The 19,500-nt window shown below is 49.0% G+C and overlaps 1 protein-coding gene across 1 annotated transcript; it reads right to left on the reverse strand.

The window, feature by feature from the left end:
- Nucleotides 1–6,146: 6,146 nt before the first annotated feature.
- Nucleotides 6,147–15,044, reverse strand: LOC113268557 (b(0,+)-type amino acid transporter 1-like). The gene is made up of 6 exons (XM_026517156.4): nucleotides 14,292–15,044; nucleotides 10,276–10,409; nucleotides 9,970–10,099; nucleotides 8,689–8,813; nucleotides 6,966–7,053; nucleotides 6,147–6,465 (listed from the first exon to the last, which is right to left on the reverse strand). Exons 1-6 carry the CDS (start codon nucleotides 15,042–15,044, stop codon nucleotides 6,232–6,234), a joined length of 1,464 nt encoding a protein of 487 aa, XP_026372941.1. The 3' UTR covers nucleotides 6,147–6,231.
- Between the last annotated feature and the right edge of the window lie 4,456 nt (nucleotides 15,045–19,500).

Genomic DNA, 19,500 nt, shown 5'->3' on the forward strand with positions numbered 1-19,500 from the left:
CAGTCAATAGCTTATTTGTGGCATCGAAAACTTCTGTCTTCAACCTTCTTATTTGCTCCCATGGCTTCGATTTCCACCTTTACTCTCTAACCAAGGCTTTTGAGCTCCAGGTATGCAAACTCACCCAACTATCTCCACAGGAAAATTCCATGGCTGAGCAAAATTAAAGCCTCCCTTTCCTCCAAATCTGTCCCTCTTCCTTATTTCCATGAACCATAACACGTTCACCAAGTTACCCAGTCAAACCCTGAGGGTCATGGCTGACATCCCCTTCCCCTGACCCACAGTCCAGATGACCAGGCCCGTCTTGCCCGGCTGGGGGCCTCACACCCATCCGCCCCCTCACTCCCCCTGCTGCCACCTGGGCGCCTGCAAAGCCACTCTCATCCTCAAACCCTTTCAGCGCCAGGAGCCAGGTCCATCTCCTGACCACCACTCTTCGCTCCAAAGCCATGGCTGAACTCGAGCCCCAATGCCTCTCTCGGGCCCCCTTACCTGAGTCAGAGGCCCCGCCGCCTTTCCCTCCCTGGGCCACCCGTCAGGCCCCGCTATAGTCCCTGAGCAGGCCGGCCTGAGGCCCATCCCCGTCTTGGAGCTTGAGGCCAGGGACCCAGACTTCAGCACTGACCTGTGGCCCCGACAGACAGGGTGGAATCTCTCCCCTCTGAGGCTACTCACGGGGCCACTCCCTGGGCTGTGACAGTTAACCGTCGTGAGCAGCGCCAGGATCAATGAATCCCAGTGGACATGGGACCCCCAGAGCAGGGTCTCAGGGTGACCCAGCCTCGTGTGTCCCTCTCCCAGCCCCCACGGCCCGAGGGAGGGCCCAGGATGTGCCTGGTAGGCCCAGTGACAAATGGCTATCTTTCTACTCGGCTCCTGTCTCACCACCTAACCGTTTCTCTGCCTTTTCATCTCTGACCAGATCCCCAGGCGTGGGTGATAGACTGATGTGACTGCCCGGAATGGGAAACGCTCTTACATTCAGAAATCTCTTTTCTGTTCTACTTTTGGGTTATGTTTTAAAGATAGCTTTGTTTCTGGCCTTTTTCCCAAAGGGCTTGAAAAGGCCTTTGGACCAAAGCAATAAAATTCTGACCTTTCTTTTATATATAGAACATCACATAATTTTCCACCTAAAAAATTGTATAGCATTTCTGGGTCTAAAATGAAAAGCATAGGTATACAAATATAAACTTTATTCCAAAAAAAGATGTTTCCTAAGGGGACATAGTCAGAGATGGCTTGCAAAGTTCTGTTCTTTAATTTATTTGGCTATTTTAAGGGTTCCCCAATGCTTTATACATCACTCCCAAGAGTCCTGATTCCATGACACACTCTGGGGGTCAGTGTGGGAGGTATTTTAGAGGAAGTTCTGAGAGTCTTCTTTTACAAAAAGTTTCAATGCAGAGTTTACATAAATGAAACAAATCGACAATGATAATTTAAGAGCACCTGTGTTCCACAGACACTTTGTAATTAACAAAGTTCACAGTCTGTCTCACACAATAACTTTATGATTTATATGTATCTTCCTACACCTAAAACATAGATTTCATTTATAGAAAAAAAATAATGGCGACCACTAATTCAGGAGGATGACTATAACATAGAGGAAACGATGATTCGGGAAGAAGGAGGGTGCCTATTTCTGGATGATCACTTTTTTATATAGCAAGGTGGTCCCTCTAGCTTTGCTTTGCAATGTGTTAAAGTGGAAACAAGGGAATATCCATGAACAATAAGCCAATAATACAAAGCATCCATTAAAAAGAGATGTGCTAATAAAAGAAAAGACTAATATAAAAAAGCTCTCCCACATTAACTGCTAAGGAATTTTTAGAAAAATCTAGAGTATAGCCCATTGCTATTTTAAAAGGGATGGTGTTAGTATGTGCTTACCTGTGTGCATTGGGATGATGTCTGAAAGTAACAATCTGCTGGCTTTTACATGTGTGTTTATCTCCTTATGTCTTTCTTACTGGTACCCAAGGGCTGGGCTGGACAGTTTTTCTTTCTTCAGTGCACACCCAAGCAGGAACAAAGATTCAAAAGCCCTCACTAGCAAAATTTCTTTTAGGCTTATTTGCAGAACCAGTTTTTCTTCCCCCAGAGGCAAAATAAGACTGTGTGACTATGGAAAGTAAGGAAGAAAAGGAGAGCGGGGTGGGAGGGGGAGGGGTGGCCGGGAGGAGAAGGACAGGGAAGGCAGATAAGGAATGACAGGAATGACCTGAGAGGGAGGAGGAGAGACAGCCCAGAGGCCAGGGAGAGGATGAGCTCATATCACATGTGCTTTCCTTGGGAACTCTCAAATTGAGGCCCATCTCAATTGGTCAGCAGTCCTGGGCACTTGTAAGACTCCTGAACGGAGGAGGGATGAACAGTCAGGATGGACTAGATTATGCTGCAGTAACAAACATCCCCCAAATCTCAGTGGTTTAAACAACAGAAGTTAATTTTGCTCACACTACATGCCCATGTAGGGTTAGCTGGGGGCTGGCCCTCTTCCATATCATTGTTATATCAGGACCCACACTAACAGAGCAGCCATGAGAACACTGTCAGACACCAAAGCAGAGGGAAATGGAAAATGCTAGAAATTGTGCACTGGCTCTTGAAGCCTCACTGTAGCAGGAACGTACATCATTTCAACTCAAATTTTATAGACCAGAAAAGTCCTATGGTCACATCTAACTCCAAGGGCACAGGGACTGCAACCCTACCATGTGGTCAGAAGGAGGGCTAAAGGATAGTGAACGGTATGTATGACCACCACAGTAGGGGACTCAGACCCCTGGGGACGGAGATAAGGAAAGAGAACTGTTTCCCCTCGATAGGAAGAACTGAAGAGGTTGTGATTACTCTAATGAGCAAAGCATGGTTTACATGTGTGTGCAGAAGCTCTCTGGAAGTAAGCAAGGAAACTGTGCTGGAAATGGGGAGTGTGGAGTAAGAAATGTTGACTTTCCCTTTGTACCCTTTGTAGTGTTTGAGAATTTAACCATGACATTCATTTGCATGAATTCGTTGATGAGACTCAGTGTCCCCCATTCTAAGTATTCAGCAAAAAACAGTGTAAATGGTCAAAAGGAAGTCCAAAGAATTGAGTGCTTATGACTGGGAGTAGCCAGGCTCTGCCCCAAATAGAAACATCCAGATGCTGTTGGGTGGACCTAGGGTTAAAGAACACTGCCCTGCCCCCAGACACCCAGGCAACACCTGCCCCACACATTTCCTGGAACTTATTGCTTCTCTAGAAGGAATAAAGAGGACTCTGACCCTGGTCCCCAAGACTCAGAACATTTTTTCTTCTATCCAAAGGCCAGCATCATGACACTTACTATGTCATCTCTGATTATAGAAGATAAGTAACAATAGAAATCATGCTCTTGACTCAGAGCAAGGAAGCCTAACATACTAATTTCTTAAGAAATCTCAGATTTCCATCTAGGATCACTCCCCGCTACTACTCTGGGGCCCAGGAAAGGGTCTGGGGCAGAACAGGAGCTCAGGGAAGATGTCCCGGGAAATTGCAAGAAGCAGGAAGCTGCCCTCCCAGAGCCTGGTCTTGAAGACACTTTGCACCGTCACAAAAGGCCTGTGAACCAAAAGGCAGTTGGTTGTGCGAAGGATGAGAAGACCGAGTCACAGAGACACAGCCTAACTGGGGTGCATGATCCAAGGCCAAGCCTGTGGTAGTTCAGCTCCTCTCTCTGCTTTCCACCTCTAGGCATGTATCCACTGCCAGCTGTATGTGACCATGCAAGACTTGGGAAATGTCCCTCCTTAGAGAACCTTCTCAGGACAGGGCCTGGGAGCCCAGGCCAGAGCAGGCACTATGGGGAAGACAACCATGCATGCAAACCCTAAAAAGTATAAATGTGATGCATTCCCTCATTGATCAACAAATATTTCATTAATATAATTCACCAAACGTTATTGGTCAGCAAGGAGCCCAAGAGCATGATAGGAAATGACGGAGGTACAAACACGTCTAAGAACAACCCACCCTCACCAGACCCACAGCCCAGGGGGGAGCACGACACGCAACGAAGCACTAGGGTCCATGGCTCATTGAGACTCATGAGAGACAAAGGCATAGTTTGGGGGCACCCAGAAGAGGAAAGGACTAATTCGTCCTCTGGGTGTTCAGAGCTTTTCCTGGGGACTGATCCGTGGTCTCCTTTGACAAGGAACTGGATAGAACCAGCCTCCTATAATTTTCTTTTCTCTAAGGTAGGCTGTGCTGCTGGGGAAGGGATATGAAGATTTTCCTAGAATTTCACAGGCAATGTGTCCTCAGGAACAGCACTGATAAAGAGTTCACGGTTCAGAAGGATGGCATAACAAAAAATAAATATTAGGTCTTCATCCCCATTCCTTACCCACAGCTCCCAAAGCACTGGAATCTCTGGAGTGATGAGTGCTTTTTTATGCTAATGCAATGACTGGTGGATAGCTTCTGGATGGGGGCTGGTTTCCAGAAAGTCCAAGACAGATGAGCAGGTTAGAACTTTCTGCCCCACCCCCGCCCCTGACATCTGGAGAGGGCCAAGGGGCTGGAGATTGAATTCAATCACCATGGCCAATGATTGATCCACCTACATAAATGGAACTTCCATAAAAACCTCTAAATGACAGATTTCAGAGAGTTTCCAGGTTGGTGAACACATCAAGTTGCCAGGAGGGTGACATATCCAAAGAGAGCATAGCATGGAAGTTCCACACCCCTTCCCCTATGCATCTCTTCCACTGGGCTGCTCCTGAGTTGTATCCTTTGCAACGAACTGAAAATAGTAAAGTGTTTTCCAGAGTCCTGAGTCATTCTAGAAAGTGATCGACCATGGAGGGAGGGGCTTAACCACGTTGGGCAGAAGCATGGGTGATCTAGGGACCCCGTAGTTGAGACTGGTGTCTGCACCTGCCTGAGCCCTTCAGCTTTGGAGGTCTGCATTAACGCTCAGATAGTGTCAGAATTGAACGGAATCACTGGACAGCCAGTTGGGGTTGGAAAAATGGGGAATTGATTGATATGAGAAGAAAGCTTAACAGAAAGAGCTTGTGGGAGCATTTTCCATATCAGAGTAATAAAAAGAAAGCCATACACAGGTGTTTCGGTGCAGCTGCTGGAGGAGAGGTGCTGAGCAGTGTCCCCGCCCCTCCTCTTTTTGAGTGCCCCCCCCCCGATGGACACAGAAGCTGCACCCCCAGCCTTTCCAGGCGCTGTTGTCATCCATCCAGTCCCACATTTTCACCTGGCAGCCAGATATTTCTGCCCCCTTGCCTCTCTTTAGTCCTACAACCACATTAGCCTTCTGAGGTCTGTTGTAACTTTTCATCCTTTCTTCTAGAAATTTGACTGTCCTCCCTTTTACCCAAAGCCAATAAAATCCCTCCCTCCCAGGGATCTGTCTCTTGCTTCTTTCTCTGTTCAAGCCAGTTGGAGGTTTTAAATAGGAACTAAAGTATCATGTCTTCCTGAAGAAGGTTTGTCAGACCCAGAGCTTTTCCATTTCCAAGAAATTAGAACTCTGGTGACTAACACAATATAATAAAAAATCATTTAAAAAAAAAAGAAATTAGAACTCACTCAAATTCACCTGAGCCAAAATTGTAAATTTATTATAAGGTATCGTGTTATCCTAGACAATAAAAAAGCAGGAAGGACAGTCAGATGGCGGTTGGTCCATGGAAGGACAGAGACCAGAACTGAAAAGCAGCCAGGGATTAAGGCTGCTGCCTGCTCAGGTCGTTCTCCCAGCTCTTGGCGACCATATAATTTCTCAACACCATTTCACTGTGAATCTTCATTCCTCTCTCCACAGGGGCTTCTCTACTCTGCCCACGTAATGGAAGATGGTCCCACATAGATCCCAGAATTTACCATTCCTCAGATTAAGCAACCATCAGATTTCTAACTCCAAAATCCCCAAAGAAGGGAATGTATTTCATGTTGCCCACGTGGAATATCAAATAGGTATACCCAGAGAGGCAGCCATGTAAGACCAATGTGGCCGTGAGATCCACCTGTATCGGAGGCACAGTTCTTAGAGAAAGGGGGATGCTGTCCTGGTTGGATGCCCCCCAGAACTTCACCGTAGCTGCATTTAGCATCCCAGTTACTTATTGGAACTCTGCATAGTCAACCTACAGAAAAGCTGGCAAGACCACTTGTGTGGGGAAAGAGATGTCCACAGCAAGGAGGGCAGTGCACACCTGTCCAGTCCTTTAGTCAACATTTTTTGTGGTTGGAGCAACTTCCAGGAGCAGCTGGAGATACAGGGTGGCCATTTGCAACCACTTGGGCTGGCACTGGAAGTAGACAAGCAGGAAATAGACCGGGATGCCACTGAGCAGGAACAGGAAGATGTACAGGAACTCAATCTGGGGGTGATCGATGATGGGTGCCAGCACCAGGTAGAGAGAAGCAAGGAGCATGATGACAGGGATGATGGTGGGGACCTGCCATGGACACAGAGACCTGGATGATGGAGAGGCACGGGACGTGGTTTATGGCCCCTGGGCTCTGTTCCTCCTGCCTGCCTGCCTGTCTTCCACCTGCCACCAGCTCCCTCTTCCAGTCCCTGCCATAGTACCTTGCCTAGCAGAGAAGCCAACTGCCAAGTTACGGGGGCCACCCAAGGAGCCGGGGCTTTGGGACCCATCTTGGTCTTTTCTATGCTTTGTGAATCCTACTGTGTGTGAGCCTCCCTCAGTGTGCGTCTCCTGTTGTTCTCCCTCCGGGTCCTCCAGAGGAGAGATGAGTCCCCAGCAAGCAGAATCACTACCCTGTGACCCAGCTGTCCCTCACCCCCCAGGAAATACAGAAATTGTCTACCAAATATGACAGTGGCCACCTCTCACATTCTTACTCTAGCCCCCAGACAAGGATGTGGACCATCGATCTGCCTCATGCAACAGACTAGGGTTGAAAAAAGCCCAATGTTTATTCCAAAGTCTACCTTGTAAGGTCGAGGAAGATTCTTCTTCTTTATCCGCAAGTACAAGAGACAGCCAATGGTGGTTCCATAGGTCATCCAGCCCAGAAAGCTGAAAGGCAAACAGAAGCCACGTACTACCAGGCCCTGCCCTGGGTGGGCCTGCAAGAGGGGCTGGCCTAGCCTGGGGCAGAAGTGCAAGCTCTTCAGAGGCCTTTCAGCCACCCCCGGGCCCCTTGCCCACACAGGCTCAAGAAAGAAGGCAAGGCTGGGCACCAAGCACAAGATTGCACTGGAGGGTATTCCAGTCTTTCCTCTTCAGTCACAAAGTGACACATACACAAGCCCAGGCCCCCACTTGGCTTCAGATCGGGCCTTCTTTGACTGTCCCTGGCCGGACAGGAGAGGACAGTTTCCAAAGGGAGGGAGGAGCATCTGTGTGTCCAAGAAGAGTTTGGTGGAATCTCAAGGAGTCTGTGCTCTCTTCGGGGACCAGCACACTCATAGCAGAGCCTCCTACCTTAGAGTTGGTGGCAGGGCAGGCTGTTGAGCGCCCAGACAAGCCCCCGGCCTCTGCCCTCCCCAGTGTGGGTAGTTGAGGGGCTGATGGAGGTCTGATGAAAACCTCATCTGACCTTGGAGACAGGTCCAGATCAGGCCGTATCTTGAGGCAGTCAAGATGGGGAGACAGTGTGTCCTCATTGGGATGGATCATCCTAGCATTCTCACTCTGTGCTGGAACATTCTCAGTGACATGTCCCAAATCTCAGTCTAAAGAAACCCTGGGCTCACCATGGGTTTGATTTTATTCTCACCATGTAATGATTTTATCCTTTCTCATGGGAAGAAGATAAAAAGAAAAACCGGGTCTGTTACTTAATGTTCCGAAGAAAGTTACATCAAGCACTGTATAGCCTGTTCCAGAAGATTAATTATACTTATGACAACAAAGAAGAGAGCACACGATGCATGAAAAATTACTCTGAGAGCTCCGTCTGCACCAGACGCTGCGCTCGCCTGTGAGGGTGAGGACGCACCCACTGACCCTGCTTCAGACGAGGTCATAAAATTATGGCTGGATGGCACAACAGCCCATCGTTCCTGCCCCAGGGAAGGTAATAAAGGGGGTCAGAACATCTCCCCCACTTGGATCCAATCACTGATTATACCTACCCAGCGTGGTTGTGGGTCTGCCTTGAGTTCACTAGAGATATGCTGGGTCAGAGTCCTGAGCACAGATCAGACTACAAAGGGAAAATCACGCCACAGCCAAGAGCTACGAGTAGTGGGGAGTAAAGGCTGCAGATAGCCGGAACATGATCTCAGCGACAGAAGAAAGGAACGAGGAAGAATAAAAACATGACAAAGACAACACAAGCCTTTTACTTGTCTGCCTCTTGGTGAAACATTTGTCTCACTGAATTTTGGAAAACAGGGCAAGAAAGGAGGGAAACACACTTAATTTTGGAAATGTAACTAGGAGGGAATGGCTGAAATGTGTGTACATGTGCAGGAGCCCTGAGCTCAGGCTTCCAGAAGCATGCATGTATGTATGTATGTATGCATGCATAGATGTGATAGTTACATATAGGGGCTTCCAGAAGCATGCACGCACATATTTATATATACACATGCATGTGCAGGAGCGTGCACACACGAGGGACTTCTACATGCATGTATGAGTGTATGTGAGTGTGCACACAAAAGGGCCATGAGATACCCAACATGGGAGGACAGTCTCACTTGCCTCAAGAAGTTCACGATGGTGCTGAAGTTTCCTGGGATGACCAGGACCAGAGCCACTGCGGCGGTAAATATCAGGGCCGGAGTTGGTGTGAGGCGATGAACATGAACCATGGACAGAAGTTGGGGCTGGGAGCAAAGCCAGGTGTCAGCCCACCAAGGGAGCCGCAGCAGGTATCTGCCCTGGGAAGCTCCCAGTCCTCTTCCCCTGCCAAACTCACCCTGGACACCAGTGGGCCCAACCTAATAGTCCCCAGTCTCCACCGCTTCCGGATGTAGGTCTCTGTGGCTCAACTGGGGTGAAACCAGACCCAGAGGGCGGCATAGGGGGCTTATCCCTCTAGACCAGCCAAGACCCAAATAGCTTTGGATGTGGGCTGGAGTGTAGAGCGCTGAAGCAAGGTGCCTGCCGGGTCGTTCAGCTTTCTATTGCTCAAGACAGGAAGAGGGACCAAGGGAGGGAAGATGGAGGAGGGGGGAAGAGGGGGGCGGACCGTTATGGACGGAGCATGGAGTGGGGTTGTGGCTTATCGTGGTAGACTGAATTATTACTCAGCAGACAGTCAGTCTCCCTCTCCCACCTCTATGGGAGAAACACTGTCTAGTTCCCCATTCGTTGATGCTGGGCTTGGCCAACGAAACGTGAGCAGGAGTAACACAGCTGAGGCTCAAAATACCCTCGTGGGTTCTGGCTTGATCTCTTGAACCCCTGCCACCTGCTCTAGGCAAAAACATGCTTTGGCCTGGGTGCCTGAGACAAGAGCAGACTCACAGTCCCAATGAGAAAATCTGAACACAAACCCCAGGCTGAAGCCGAGCCTCGGTGGACCGAGGGACTGGTGAACGGCGTGCAATGCTTGCTGCTGTCAGCCCCGGAGATCTGGGAGCTGGCTGCTCTTCAGCGTCATGGCTGCAAAAAGCTGCCAGAAGGCCAGAGCCCCTGGGGGGTGGGCCCTGAGCATGTACACTGGCTCCGCTCCTGTGGCTCCGCCCCGCTGCCCCCACACCACTGGAGCAGAAAAACATCCCCATCACCTGCAAGCCGCACAGTGGGACCAGGATGGTGAGCTCCCCAAACCTGGAAGTCAAAGGACTGGAGTTTAAATGGAGATGCACGGGATGCTTTAATATCCCATTCTTAGAAAGAACAGGGCTCTGTCTTGTAGGGGAAAGCCTGGCTTGAGCGCAGAGCTAAGCTCAGGCAGGAGAAAGCTTAGCCTCTGCAGTCCTTCCAGTTTCCTCCCACGCCCCCACCCCCTTGCCCAGCCCGGACCCCAACTCTCACCATGTGGCCTTCTCTGGCAGCCACATAGCACACACGGCTTCCGCCGAAGAACGTCCCATTGACAGAGCCAAATGTCGAGAGTGTGACAGCCAAGGGTACCAGCCAGGCCCAGGCTCCCAGCACCTGGTTCCTAGGACAACAGAGGAATCAAGGGAAGGAACTCCAGCAGCATACTGGAGGCCAACCACCAGGAAACAGAGCAAGCAAAACATCTAGAGGCAAGTTGAAATACACGTGGGCCACTATCCTTCCCCAACCTGGATTGTCCGCCCGGTGGCCAAGGCACACGTCACGTGACTTACTCACCCCCAGCTCACAGCCATAGCATTGGAGGAAAGGATCTCATTGGGCGACAACACTAGCAGGTAACTGATGTTGACCAGGAGGTAGAGGCTGGTGACCAGAGGGATGGCGATCATGAGTGCCCACACCAGGTTTTGCTGCAGAGATCCGGGAGAAGAGGCCACATGTTAGGGGCGAGGTCCTTCTCAGGTCCCCAGAACAAGCTTGTCTGTGTAGTGCTGAGCTCATCCTGGCCACAGGGACCATGCCAGGCCCTGGGGACCACTCAGGCTGTAAGCCCCTCCTCCATGTGCTCACAGGCCCGTGGCATGGACCACAAACAGCAGGTGTGCTGGGAGGCCCTGCGGGACACTCACCAGTCAGAGCAGTGGGGGCACAGACGGGCTAACAGGAGTGGGGAGGGGAGAAGAGCTATCAACTTCCAGAATGAACAGGGCCTTATGCTGGGCTCTCCTTGAAGAAGGGAAGAGATTCAGGGAGGTGGGGTTGGGAGGCATTCCCAGCAGGGGAAACTGTGAGAGCAGAGACACAGAGAAGGGACAAGAAAGTTAAAGATCTTTTCTTGGCTGTTCATTGCTCTTTCCAGCTGGAATATTCCAAGACCACCGTGCCAACCGCACCTAGTTTCTGGGTCTCCAGGACTCAGGTCCCATTACTCCCACGGGTTCCACTCTGCCCCTCAGTCTCCTCAACTGGAAATTAGGGGACACTGGGGATCTGTAAAGTGGGACTCCCCACTGCTCTGCCTCTCTGTAAGGTGTGAGCGTCAGCAAAGAGGAAGGGAAAGAAGGACTGGGGGCTGCGGGCACTTGGAGCAATCTGCACTGTTGGAGCCTAAGTGCCAATCTGAACCTTGGTCTCCCAACAAAGGTACTGAGGGGTGCTGGGTGGCTCAGTTGGTTAAGTGTCTGACTCTTGGTTTCAGCTCAGGTCATGATCTCAGGGTCGTGAGATCGAGCCCTGCGTCGGGCTCTGCGCTCAGTGCAGAGTCTGCTTGGGATTCTCGCCCCTCTCCCTCTGCCCCTCCTGCTCATGCTCGCGCACGCTCTCTCTCTCTCTAAAATACATAAATAAATCCTTAAAAAATAATAAAATAAAGGGACTAAGCAGGCACCCAATAAAAATGGAGGGATCCATGAAAACTGGGTAAGGCAGAGTGTACTCCCTCCCACTTCACACCCCAAGTCCTGGTCATCATTCTGGAGCCAGGAGCAAATGGAGGGAAGGGGTCTCCCTCAGGACCCACAGAACTCTACTCAACATTCCCCAGGCGTGGGCCACCCTGGATAGACATCTTCAGACTCCAAAGTAGGAGCACACTTTGAAGAAGAAAAAGCATGTCTACGACACCCCCAGCCTCATGGAGGGCTTTCTCTAGATGTCCTTTGGCTTACCTCGTGAGGCACAAGCAAGCACTGGTGAGCCCAGAGCCTCCCCCATCGGTACCAAACCTGTCATTTCTGTTACCAACACTGACAATGTAACATGAAATGAAACAGAGAAGAGGCAGGGAGGTCTCCTCCAGACTTGGCACGGCTCTGTCCCTGGGAGGGCTATTCCACAGTCCCACACAAACCTCCTTGCCCACCGCTAGGTAAGACCCTCCCCCATTTAAGCATCTGCCCCTGGTTAGCGTATCTTCCGTTCTTCAACATTATATAAAAAGCAGTCTCCAGAGCTTTCTGCCGGGGCCAAGATCTCCCCACAGAAAACACTGGAGGAAAGCATGGAAGGAAGAGCATGGGGCACTGAGGACAGAATACTGATCTCAGGGTCTGTCCTCTTGTCCCCTTCATACGTCTTTGAGACACAAACGTGCTGTTCTTTCGGGTCTCTGGGTTCCTGTTCACACTGCTTCTGCATAGCGGTTTTGCCACGAAGCTCATCGGCCCTTCATGTTCAGGTCTAGCCCTCCATTTGCAGGAGGCCCACTTGACTGCCCTGCCTCATGGGGATCTCTTTTTTCTGAGTTGCAGCAGCAAGTGGAGGCAAGCTTTACTATATCCAAGCCTGTCCTATCCTGTCCTGTCCTCTAAGGGCAGGGGCCTGGCAGGGTGACCAATTCATCCCAGTTTGCCTGAGACTTTCCTGCTTTTAGCCCCAAAAGTCCAGCATCCCTGGGAACTCTTCAGCCCCAGGCAACCAGGATGGCTGGTCAGCTGACCTAGCAGGTCACGTGACAGACATGTGCAAGGGAAGCCAGTAGGACGACAATGGATTCTCACATAAAATGGGTCCTTCCAGGCCCCCTCCAGCTCTCAAATCTGGGGATCTGGAAGCAAAGGAAGTTGTCCAACCACCATGTAGGCATGGCAGCAAATTCCTCATGGTCCCCATCCTGAAAGTGTGTTCTGCCTGGGTCCAGAAGCCACCATTTATACAAAAGATGGGCTGGGGGAGTAGAGTCCAGGGTTGCCCCTCCTGTGGGCCTCGTCGTGGGGGGCCCTCAGCAGGTAAGCACCCATCATGCACGACCCAGCCACATGCCAAGTCACAGGGAAGGGGACCTCATATGCTTTTGAACTTGACTCATCTTGGACAGCCCACCTGCCAGCTAATGAGCTATGACAGTAAAGACCCAAGGGGCACCACAAGAACAGTGGGATTTCCTGGTTTCATTGTGAACACTTTGATTCTTCACTCAAATTCTAGGGCACCTGGCATAAGGCTGGCCCAGGTTTGGCATGGGTTCTCCAGTTTCTTGAAAAAAAGTGTGACACAAAGATAACATGTGATTCAGAGGGCAGAGTTAGAATCAGCATTTCAAATGCCCAGCATTCAGAAGCATGGCTTTGTTTTTGCTTTGAAACCCACGTTTGTCAAAAATGCTCTCTATACAGCAGAGTTCAGCAAACCACAGCCTGTAGACCAAATCCAGCCTGCTGCTTGTTTTTGTAAATAAACTTTTCTGGGGGCACAGCCACACTTCCTGTGGCTGTTTTCATGCTACAACAGAGTTGAGTAGTCTTGATAGAGACTTAAAATATGAACGGTCTGATCTTTTACAGAAAAACTTGGTTAATCAGTGCTCTGTGGCATGGGAGCTTGTCTCACTCACCTTTGGGCCCCTTGCTCTTTCCCTGGATCAGCTCTGAGCCCAGGGCCTGGGTTCAGAGAGAGTGGTCTACTCCCCATGAACTCCCTATAGCCCCCACCCCACCCCAGAGCCAACCGGAGCACACACTAGCCATTCACCTGAAATTACAGCTGTTGATTCTCCATCCACAAGTGACTATGCCATTTGATACCTTAAAGCCCCGTGAGGTCGATGGGGCAGCTATGATGATCCTGTTTTACAGGCAAGGAACCGAAGCTCAAGGATTTACATGAACGAATAAAAACTAGGTCCCAAGTCTCCTGGCCCTCACCCCCGTCTCTCTCTGCTCTTGGACTTCAGTCTCCAAGCTCCTCTTCTCCTCCCAAATTCTCCCAAACCCCCCCTCCAGGGAGCCTTAATTGACAGCTGAGACATGTAAAGGCCCTTGAGCCAGCCTCGAGGATGTAGAGGAAAAGATTCCGTTCCCATCCTCTGAGAATTAAAGACTCCTGCAGGAAAAAAAGAAAAGAAAGATAGAAAACAAGTCGCAACCTAAGCAGATATATTTACACCAAAGAGTTAATTTCCGTAATAACTCAAGAGTCCACATGTTCCAGCTGTCAAGATAGATAACAAGCTGAGTCATCAAGCATGGCCTCTTGCTAGTCATACGACTTCAGAATCACTTCCCCCTTTCTAAACCTCAGTTTTCCCATGTGGAAAACGGGGTAAGAGTACCTACCTCACAGGGCAAATGAGACCTCAGGTGTCATCCTATCAAGTTCCGTGCTCACTTGGGAAGTTATTATTCATATAATTCCATAAACAAATTAAGGTAGATGGGGGGGCTGGCATTCATGACTGCAAAAAGGGAGCCCCCATTTTCAGCTGATGTCTCGTGGTTTTAGTCAGCTCAAGTAACAGTACCTGGAACTGCTGACATCTGGAGATTTCATGGCCTGAAGAAGCATCACGGACTCACCTTCGGATTCTTGAGCTCCTCCACCACGTAGTTGACATTATTCCAGCCATCGAAGGACCACAGGCCCTGGTAGAAGGCCATGCCGATGCGCCCGGCCTGCTGCGTGGTATTGTGGAAGGCAAACAGAAAGGCTTCCGTGTAGCCACGGCCCTGGCCCAGCACCACAGCCCCACCCCCCACGATGACCAACAACGAGAACACTTTGGCGACCGTGCACACATTTGTCAGCATGGTGGCCAGCCGCGAGCTCCAGCAGTTGACCAGCATCAGCAACAGGATGCAGGTGGCAGCCACGCCCTTGAGCACAGCCTGGGGCATCGAGGAGCAGCCAGGGTAAAACGGAGCCACCGCATACTCAGCAAAGCTCAGAGAGACAGCAGCGATGGCAGCTGGTCTGAACAACAGCACAAACGTGTAGATAACCAGGAAGGCTGGCAAAGAGCCAAAGATTTGCAGGATATAGGCATACTCCCCCCCGGATTTGGGAACCAGGGCACCCAGCTCAGCATAGCACAGGGCACCCATCGTGGCCAGGAGACCACAGACTGCCCAGACCACCAGACTGGCCCCGGGGCTGCCTGTGTAGACCAAGACCCCCTGTGGTGACATGAAGATACCAGAGCCGATCATGCAGCCCGCAATCAGGGACACCGCACTCCACAAGCCAATCTCCCTCCTCAGCCTTAGCCCCCCACCACCTGGCTCCCGTCCTGCCACCCCCTCACTGCCATCTCTTTCCTGACTTCTCTCCATCTCAGGACTTCAACAGTCGCTGTGTCTGGTTGAGCAGAAGCAGATGCTCTGATAGATCATCTGTCTTGAGAGCTTCCTGCAGGAGTTAATGATTACAGCACTTGAGGAAATCTGAACCAGAGACCAGACAGCCAGGGCATGGCATTTAGAAGGGACTGAGCTTTCACTGAGCTATCAGTCCAGTATACACAGTTTGCGGGAGCCGTTGGCCAAGGTCACCCAGGAAAGATCAAGGGAAGGAAAGAGGGATTTAGTAGACATCCCTGCTGCCCAGTTCCACAGCAGTGTGCGTGGAGTAACTGCTGGGTGAGTGCTCTGCGCCAACAGGGAGAATGCTGAGCAACCGCACATCAGAAACCGAAAAAAAATCTGCAGTAATTTTATCAGCCAAGCAATAAAAGCCCTATTTTATCAGGATTCCAATTAAAATTGCATGAACCCTGCTTTAAGGAAGAACCGAGATGATCAAAAAAGAGAATTCAAATATTACAGAACAGAGCTTGTACCCCTAGCAGGAAGGGAGCAGGTGGTGAAAAGTGAGGTATAGGGACTGGAATGGGACCTGCATTCAAATGCCAGCTCTAGCCCCTCACAGTGTGAACTCAGACAAGCTCTCTGAACCCCACCCTACTCATCTGTCAATTAATTACAGCACCCACCACATAGGGTTATTCTAAGGATTAAATAGCATAGTCCATTCAAAGTAGCTAGAATAGTAGGTGAAATGGAGTAGGCTTTCCTTAAATGTTAGCCATTACTATGTGCCTAAGAGTTTCATTAGTTCCCTGGTTTCAGATATATATATATATCTGATATACATATTTAATATATACATAAAATATATATTTCACTGATTTATGAATAATGTTCATTTTAGGATATAGTGTATCTTTTTTTAAATTAACCCTCCCTTATATTTTTAAAATCTTGGGTTATAGAACCTTTACTAGTGCTGTTATAGAAAGGTCAGTGAAATTCACTAGCATTTGGAGGCGAGATGCTGACACCCAAAGTGGGCAGAAAGGTACTTGCAGTCTCCCACACAGGCGGACTAGCTCAAGGCAGCCATATGGGCTACTTGGATCTCATGTACATGCACGATTAATAAAGCTCTTGACAGATGCAGGAGCTTTGCTGTTAGCGGTTCCTGGGGTGTCCACCCTCCCCTTGCTGCATGGAAGCCTACTTGGCATTGAAATGTAGAGCCATCTTCTTCAGAAAATCCTGAAGAGGGGGCTCTCCAGGATTCAGAAGGAGGTCCTCCAAGATTCCTACCCAGTAGGAAGAGAGAGAAAAAGGCAGAGAAGTAATTAAGAAGAAACGGAGCTAGAAGAATTGGAGGGAGAGAAGATAAGAAAGAGTAGAGTCCCAGAAATTCAGGAAAGAAAATGAGCTTCCTCCCTGGCCATACCAAAGTAGTAAATAAGCCACTCAAATGTCAACCCTCTCCTCCTCCAGGGGCTGTTGCTAGTGGGTGCCAACTCCAGAGTCAGAGGACGGTCCACAAGACCACCCTCACCTCTCATATCAATGGCGAATATGGAGGTTCCCAAGGCTGTCCTTATGTTCAATAATTTGCTAGGAAGCTTCACAGCACTCACAAAAAGCTTTTATACTCAAGTTATGTTTTATGACACTTAGAGGATCCAGATTAATGTCATCCAAGGGAGGAAATACATAGGGCAGAATCCAAGAGAATTCCAAACATAGAGCTTTCAGTTCTCTTCCACGTGGCGTCAGGACAGCATTATTCTCCAGGCGTTCATGTGTGACAATAAGCCCATCATACACCCAACCAGGGAAGCTCACCCGAGACTTGGTGTCCACTCTTTATTGGGGTTCTATCACATTGACGTGGTTGACTGTTCATGTGGCTGACTTCAGTTTCCAGCCCCTCAGGTCAAGCTGATATTCCATGACCCAAAGCCCCTATCCAAAAATCACACTGTTAATATCTGGCTGGCCCAAGGCCCCCAGGCAAATAAAGACACGGCAATCAGGCATGACATTCCAAGAGCTTAGAGATTACCTCCCAGAAGCTGAAGGCAAGGGCCAGACCCCTCTTTGGGCAAGATTAAATTCTTTACTACAAAGATGTGGAGGTACCCGTGACCTGAGGAACATTGTGAAAACCTAAAGACTGTTTTGAATGACTCATCTTGTCAAGCAGTGTGTCTAAAGAGGAGGACCCTAAATGCCAGGCTAAGGAGCTGGAACCAGCCAGGAATGGAGGGAAGAGGATGATGAGGGGAAGCCTCAGGGCTCTTCCTGAATGGAAGGAACTAGGGACTCTGAAGTTCTATGGGCTTCAATGAGCAACTTCCAGAATCTGACACGTGTGGTCTTCAGCTCCAGGGGCAGACCTGCCCATAAGGAAGGGATCTCTGTAGCAGAGCTGAGCCTATATGGCGTCCCTGTGCTGCCACCACAGGTGATGGGGTAGCAGATGGACCCAGTCTGAGACTCAGTCGGATGGATGTTTTAGGAAGAAATCCACCACCCAAGAGCCAGAGAACTGTGTTTTACATCATTGTGCCTTCAGTGGGATGTGTATTAGTTCCCTTTCCCTTCAGGAAAATGGGGCTGATGATTCTCCCACAAAAGTGTTCGTGAGAATAGACCAAACGCCCTCAGGTCCCATTATCCTATGGAGATGAATGAAGTTATGTTAGTCAAAGAAATAACGGCTGAAAACTTTCCAAATTTGATGAGTAAACATTAATTTACCTATCCAAGAAGTTCAACTCCAAATAGAATAAACTCAAAGAAATACACAGACACCTCAGAATCAAACTATCAAAAGTCAGACCGTGAGAGCATCTGTAAAGCATCGAGAAAGAAGCAAATCATCTGGTACGAGTGTTCCTCGACAAGATTAACAGCCGATTTCTCATCAGAAACCATGGAGGCCAGAAGGCAGTGAGATGGCATCTCCAAAGAGCTGGGGGAGGGGGGGGGGAAGGTCAGCCAAGGATTCTATTTCCAGTAAAAGTCCCTTTTAAGATAAAAAAGAAATGAAGAAATTCCCAGATAACCAACAGCTGAGATCTTCATTTCTAGCGGACCTGTCCTCCAAGAACTGCTAAAGGGAGTCCTTCTGGCTAAAATGAAAGGACACTAAATGGTAACTCAAATCCACACAAAGAAATAAAGAACGCTGATAAAAATATCGGCATAGACAAATATAAAGACAATGTTAATGTATTTTTTGTTTTTACCTCCTCTTTTTTCCTATCTAATATATTTATTTATTTATTTATTTGAGAAAGCGAGCACATGTGCAGGGGCAATGGGTAGAAGGAGAGGGAAAGAGAGACTCAAGCGGACTCCACGCTAAGCAGGGAGCCTGACTCGGGGCTCCAGCCCATGACACCGAGATCATGACCTGAGCTGAAATCAACAGTTGGACACTTAACAGACTACGCCACCCAGGTGGCCCTTTCCTACCTAATTTAGAAGAAGACCACAAACAGTGCTGGGGCACAGGATATCTACGTGAAGAAGAATTAATTGGCACCTGTCTCACATTATATATAAAAATTAATTCAGAATGGATCAAAGGCCTAAATGCAAGCTCTAAAATTGTAAAACTCTTAGCAGGAAACATAGTTGCAACTCTTCATGACCTTGGATTGAACAATGGTGTTTTAACTACCCCACCAAAAGCATATGTTACAAAAGAAAAATAAATGGGACTTCATCAAAATGTAAAACTTTTGTGCATCAGATGGTGTCAAAAAAGTGAAAAGAAAACCCGCAGAAAGAGGGGCGCCTGGGTGGCACAGCGGTTAAGCGTCTGCCTTCGGCTCAGGGCGTGATCCCGGCGTTGTGGGATCGAGCCCCACATCAGGCTCCTCTGCTATGAGCCTGCTTCTTCCTCTCCCACTCCCCCTGCTTGTGTTCCCTCTCTCGCTGGCTGTCTCTATCTCTGTTGAATAAATAAATAAAATCTTTAAAAAAAAAAAAAAAAGAAAAGAAAACCCGCAGAAAGGGAAAAAAGAAAACCCGCAGAAAGGGAAAAAAAAAACTTGCAAAACTTAAACCTGACAAGAGTCTAGTATTCAGAGGATAGAAAGAACTCTTACAACTCATCGACAACAACAACAACAACAACCCGAAACAATCCAATTTAGAAATGGGCAAATGATTTAAGACTTTTCTCCAAAGAAGACAGTCGAATGGCCACCAAGCACATGAAAAGACGTCCCATATCATTCGTCATTAGGGAAATGCAAATCGAAACTACAATGGGATACCTCTTCACACCCCCTAGATGGCTAAAATTGAAAACCAGAGAACGTGAAATTTTAATGAGGATGTGGAGAAATGTGAACCCTCGTACGTTGCTATTAGAAACATAAAATGGGGGGCGCCTGGGTGGCATAGCGGTTAGGCGTCTGCCTTCGGCTCAGGGCGTGATTCCGGCGTTATGGGATCGAGCCCCACATCAGGCTCC

Source organism: Ursus arctos, unplaced genomic scaffold (assembly GCF_023065955.2).
Source record: "Ursus arctos isolate Adak ecotype North America unplaced genomic scaffold, UrsArc2.0 scaffold_8, whole genome shotgun sequence".
Classification (NCBI taxonomy): domain Eukaryota; kingdom Metazoa; phylum Chordata; class Mammalia; order Carnivora; family Ursidae; genus Ursus; species Ursus arctos.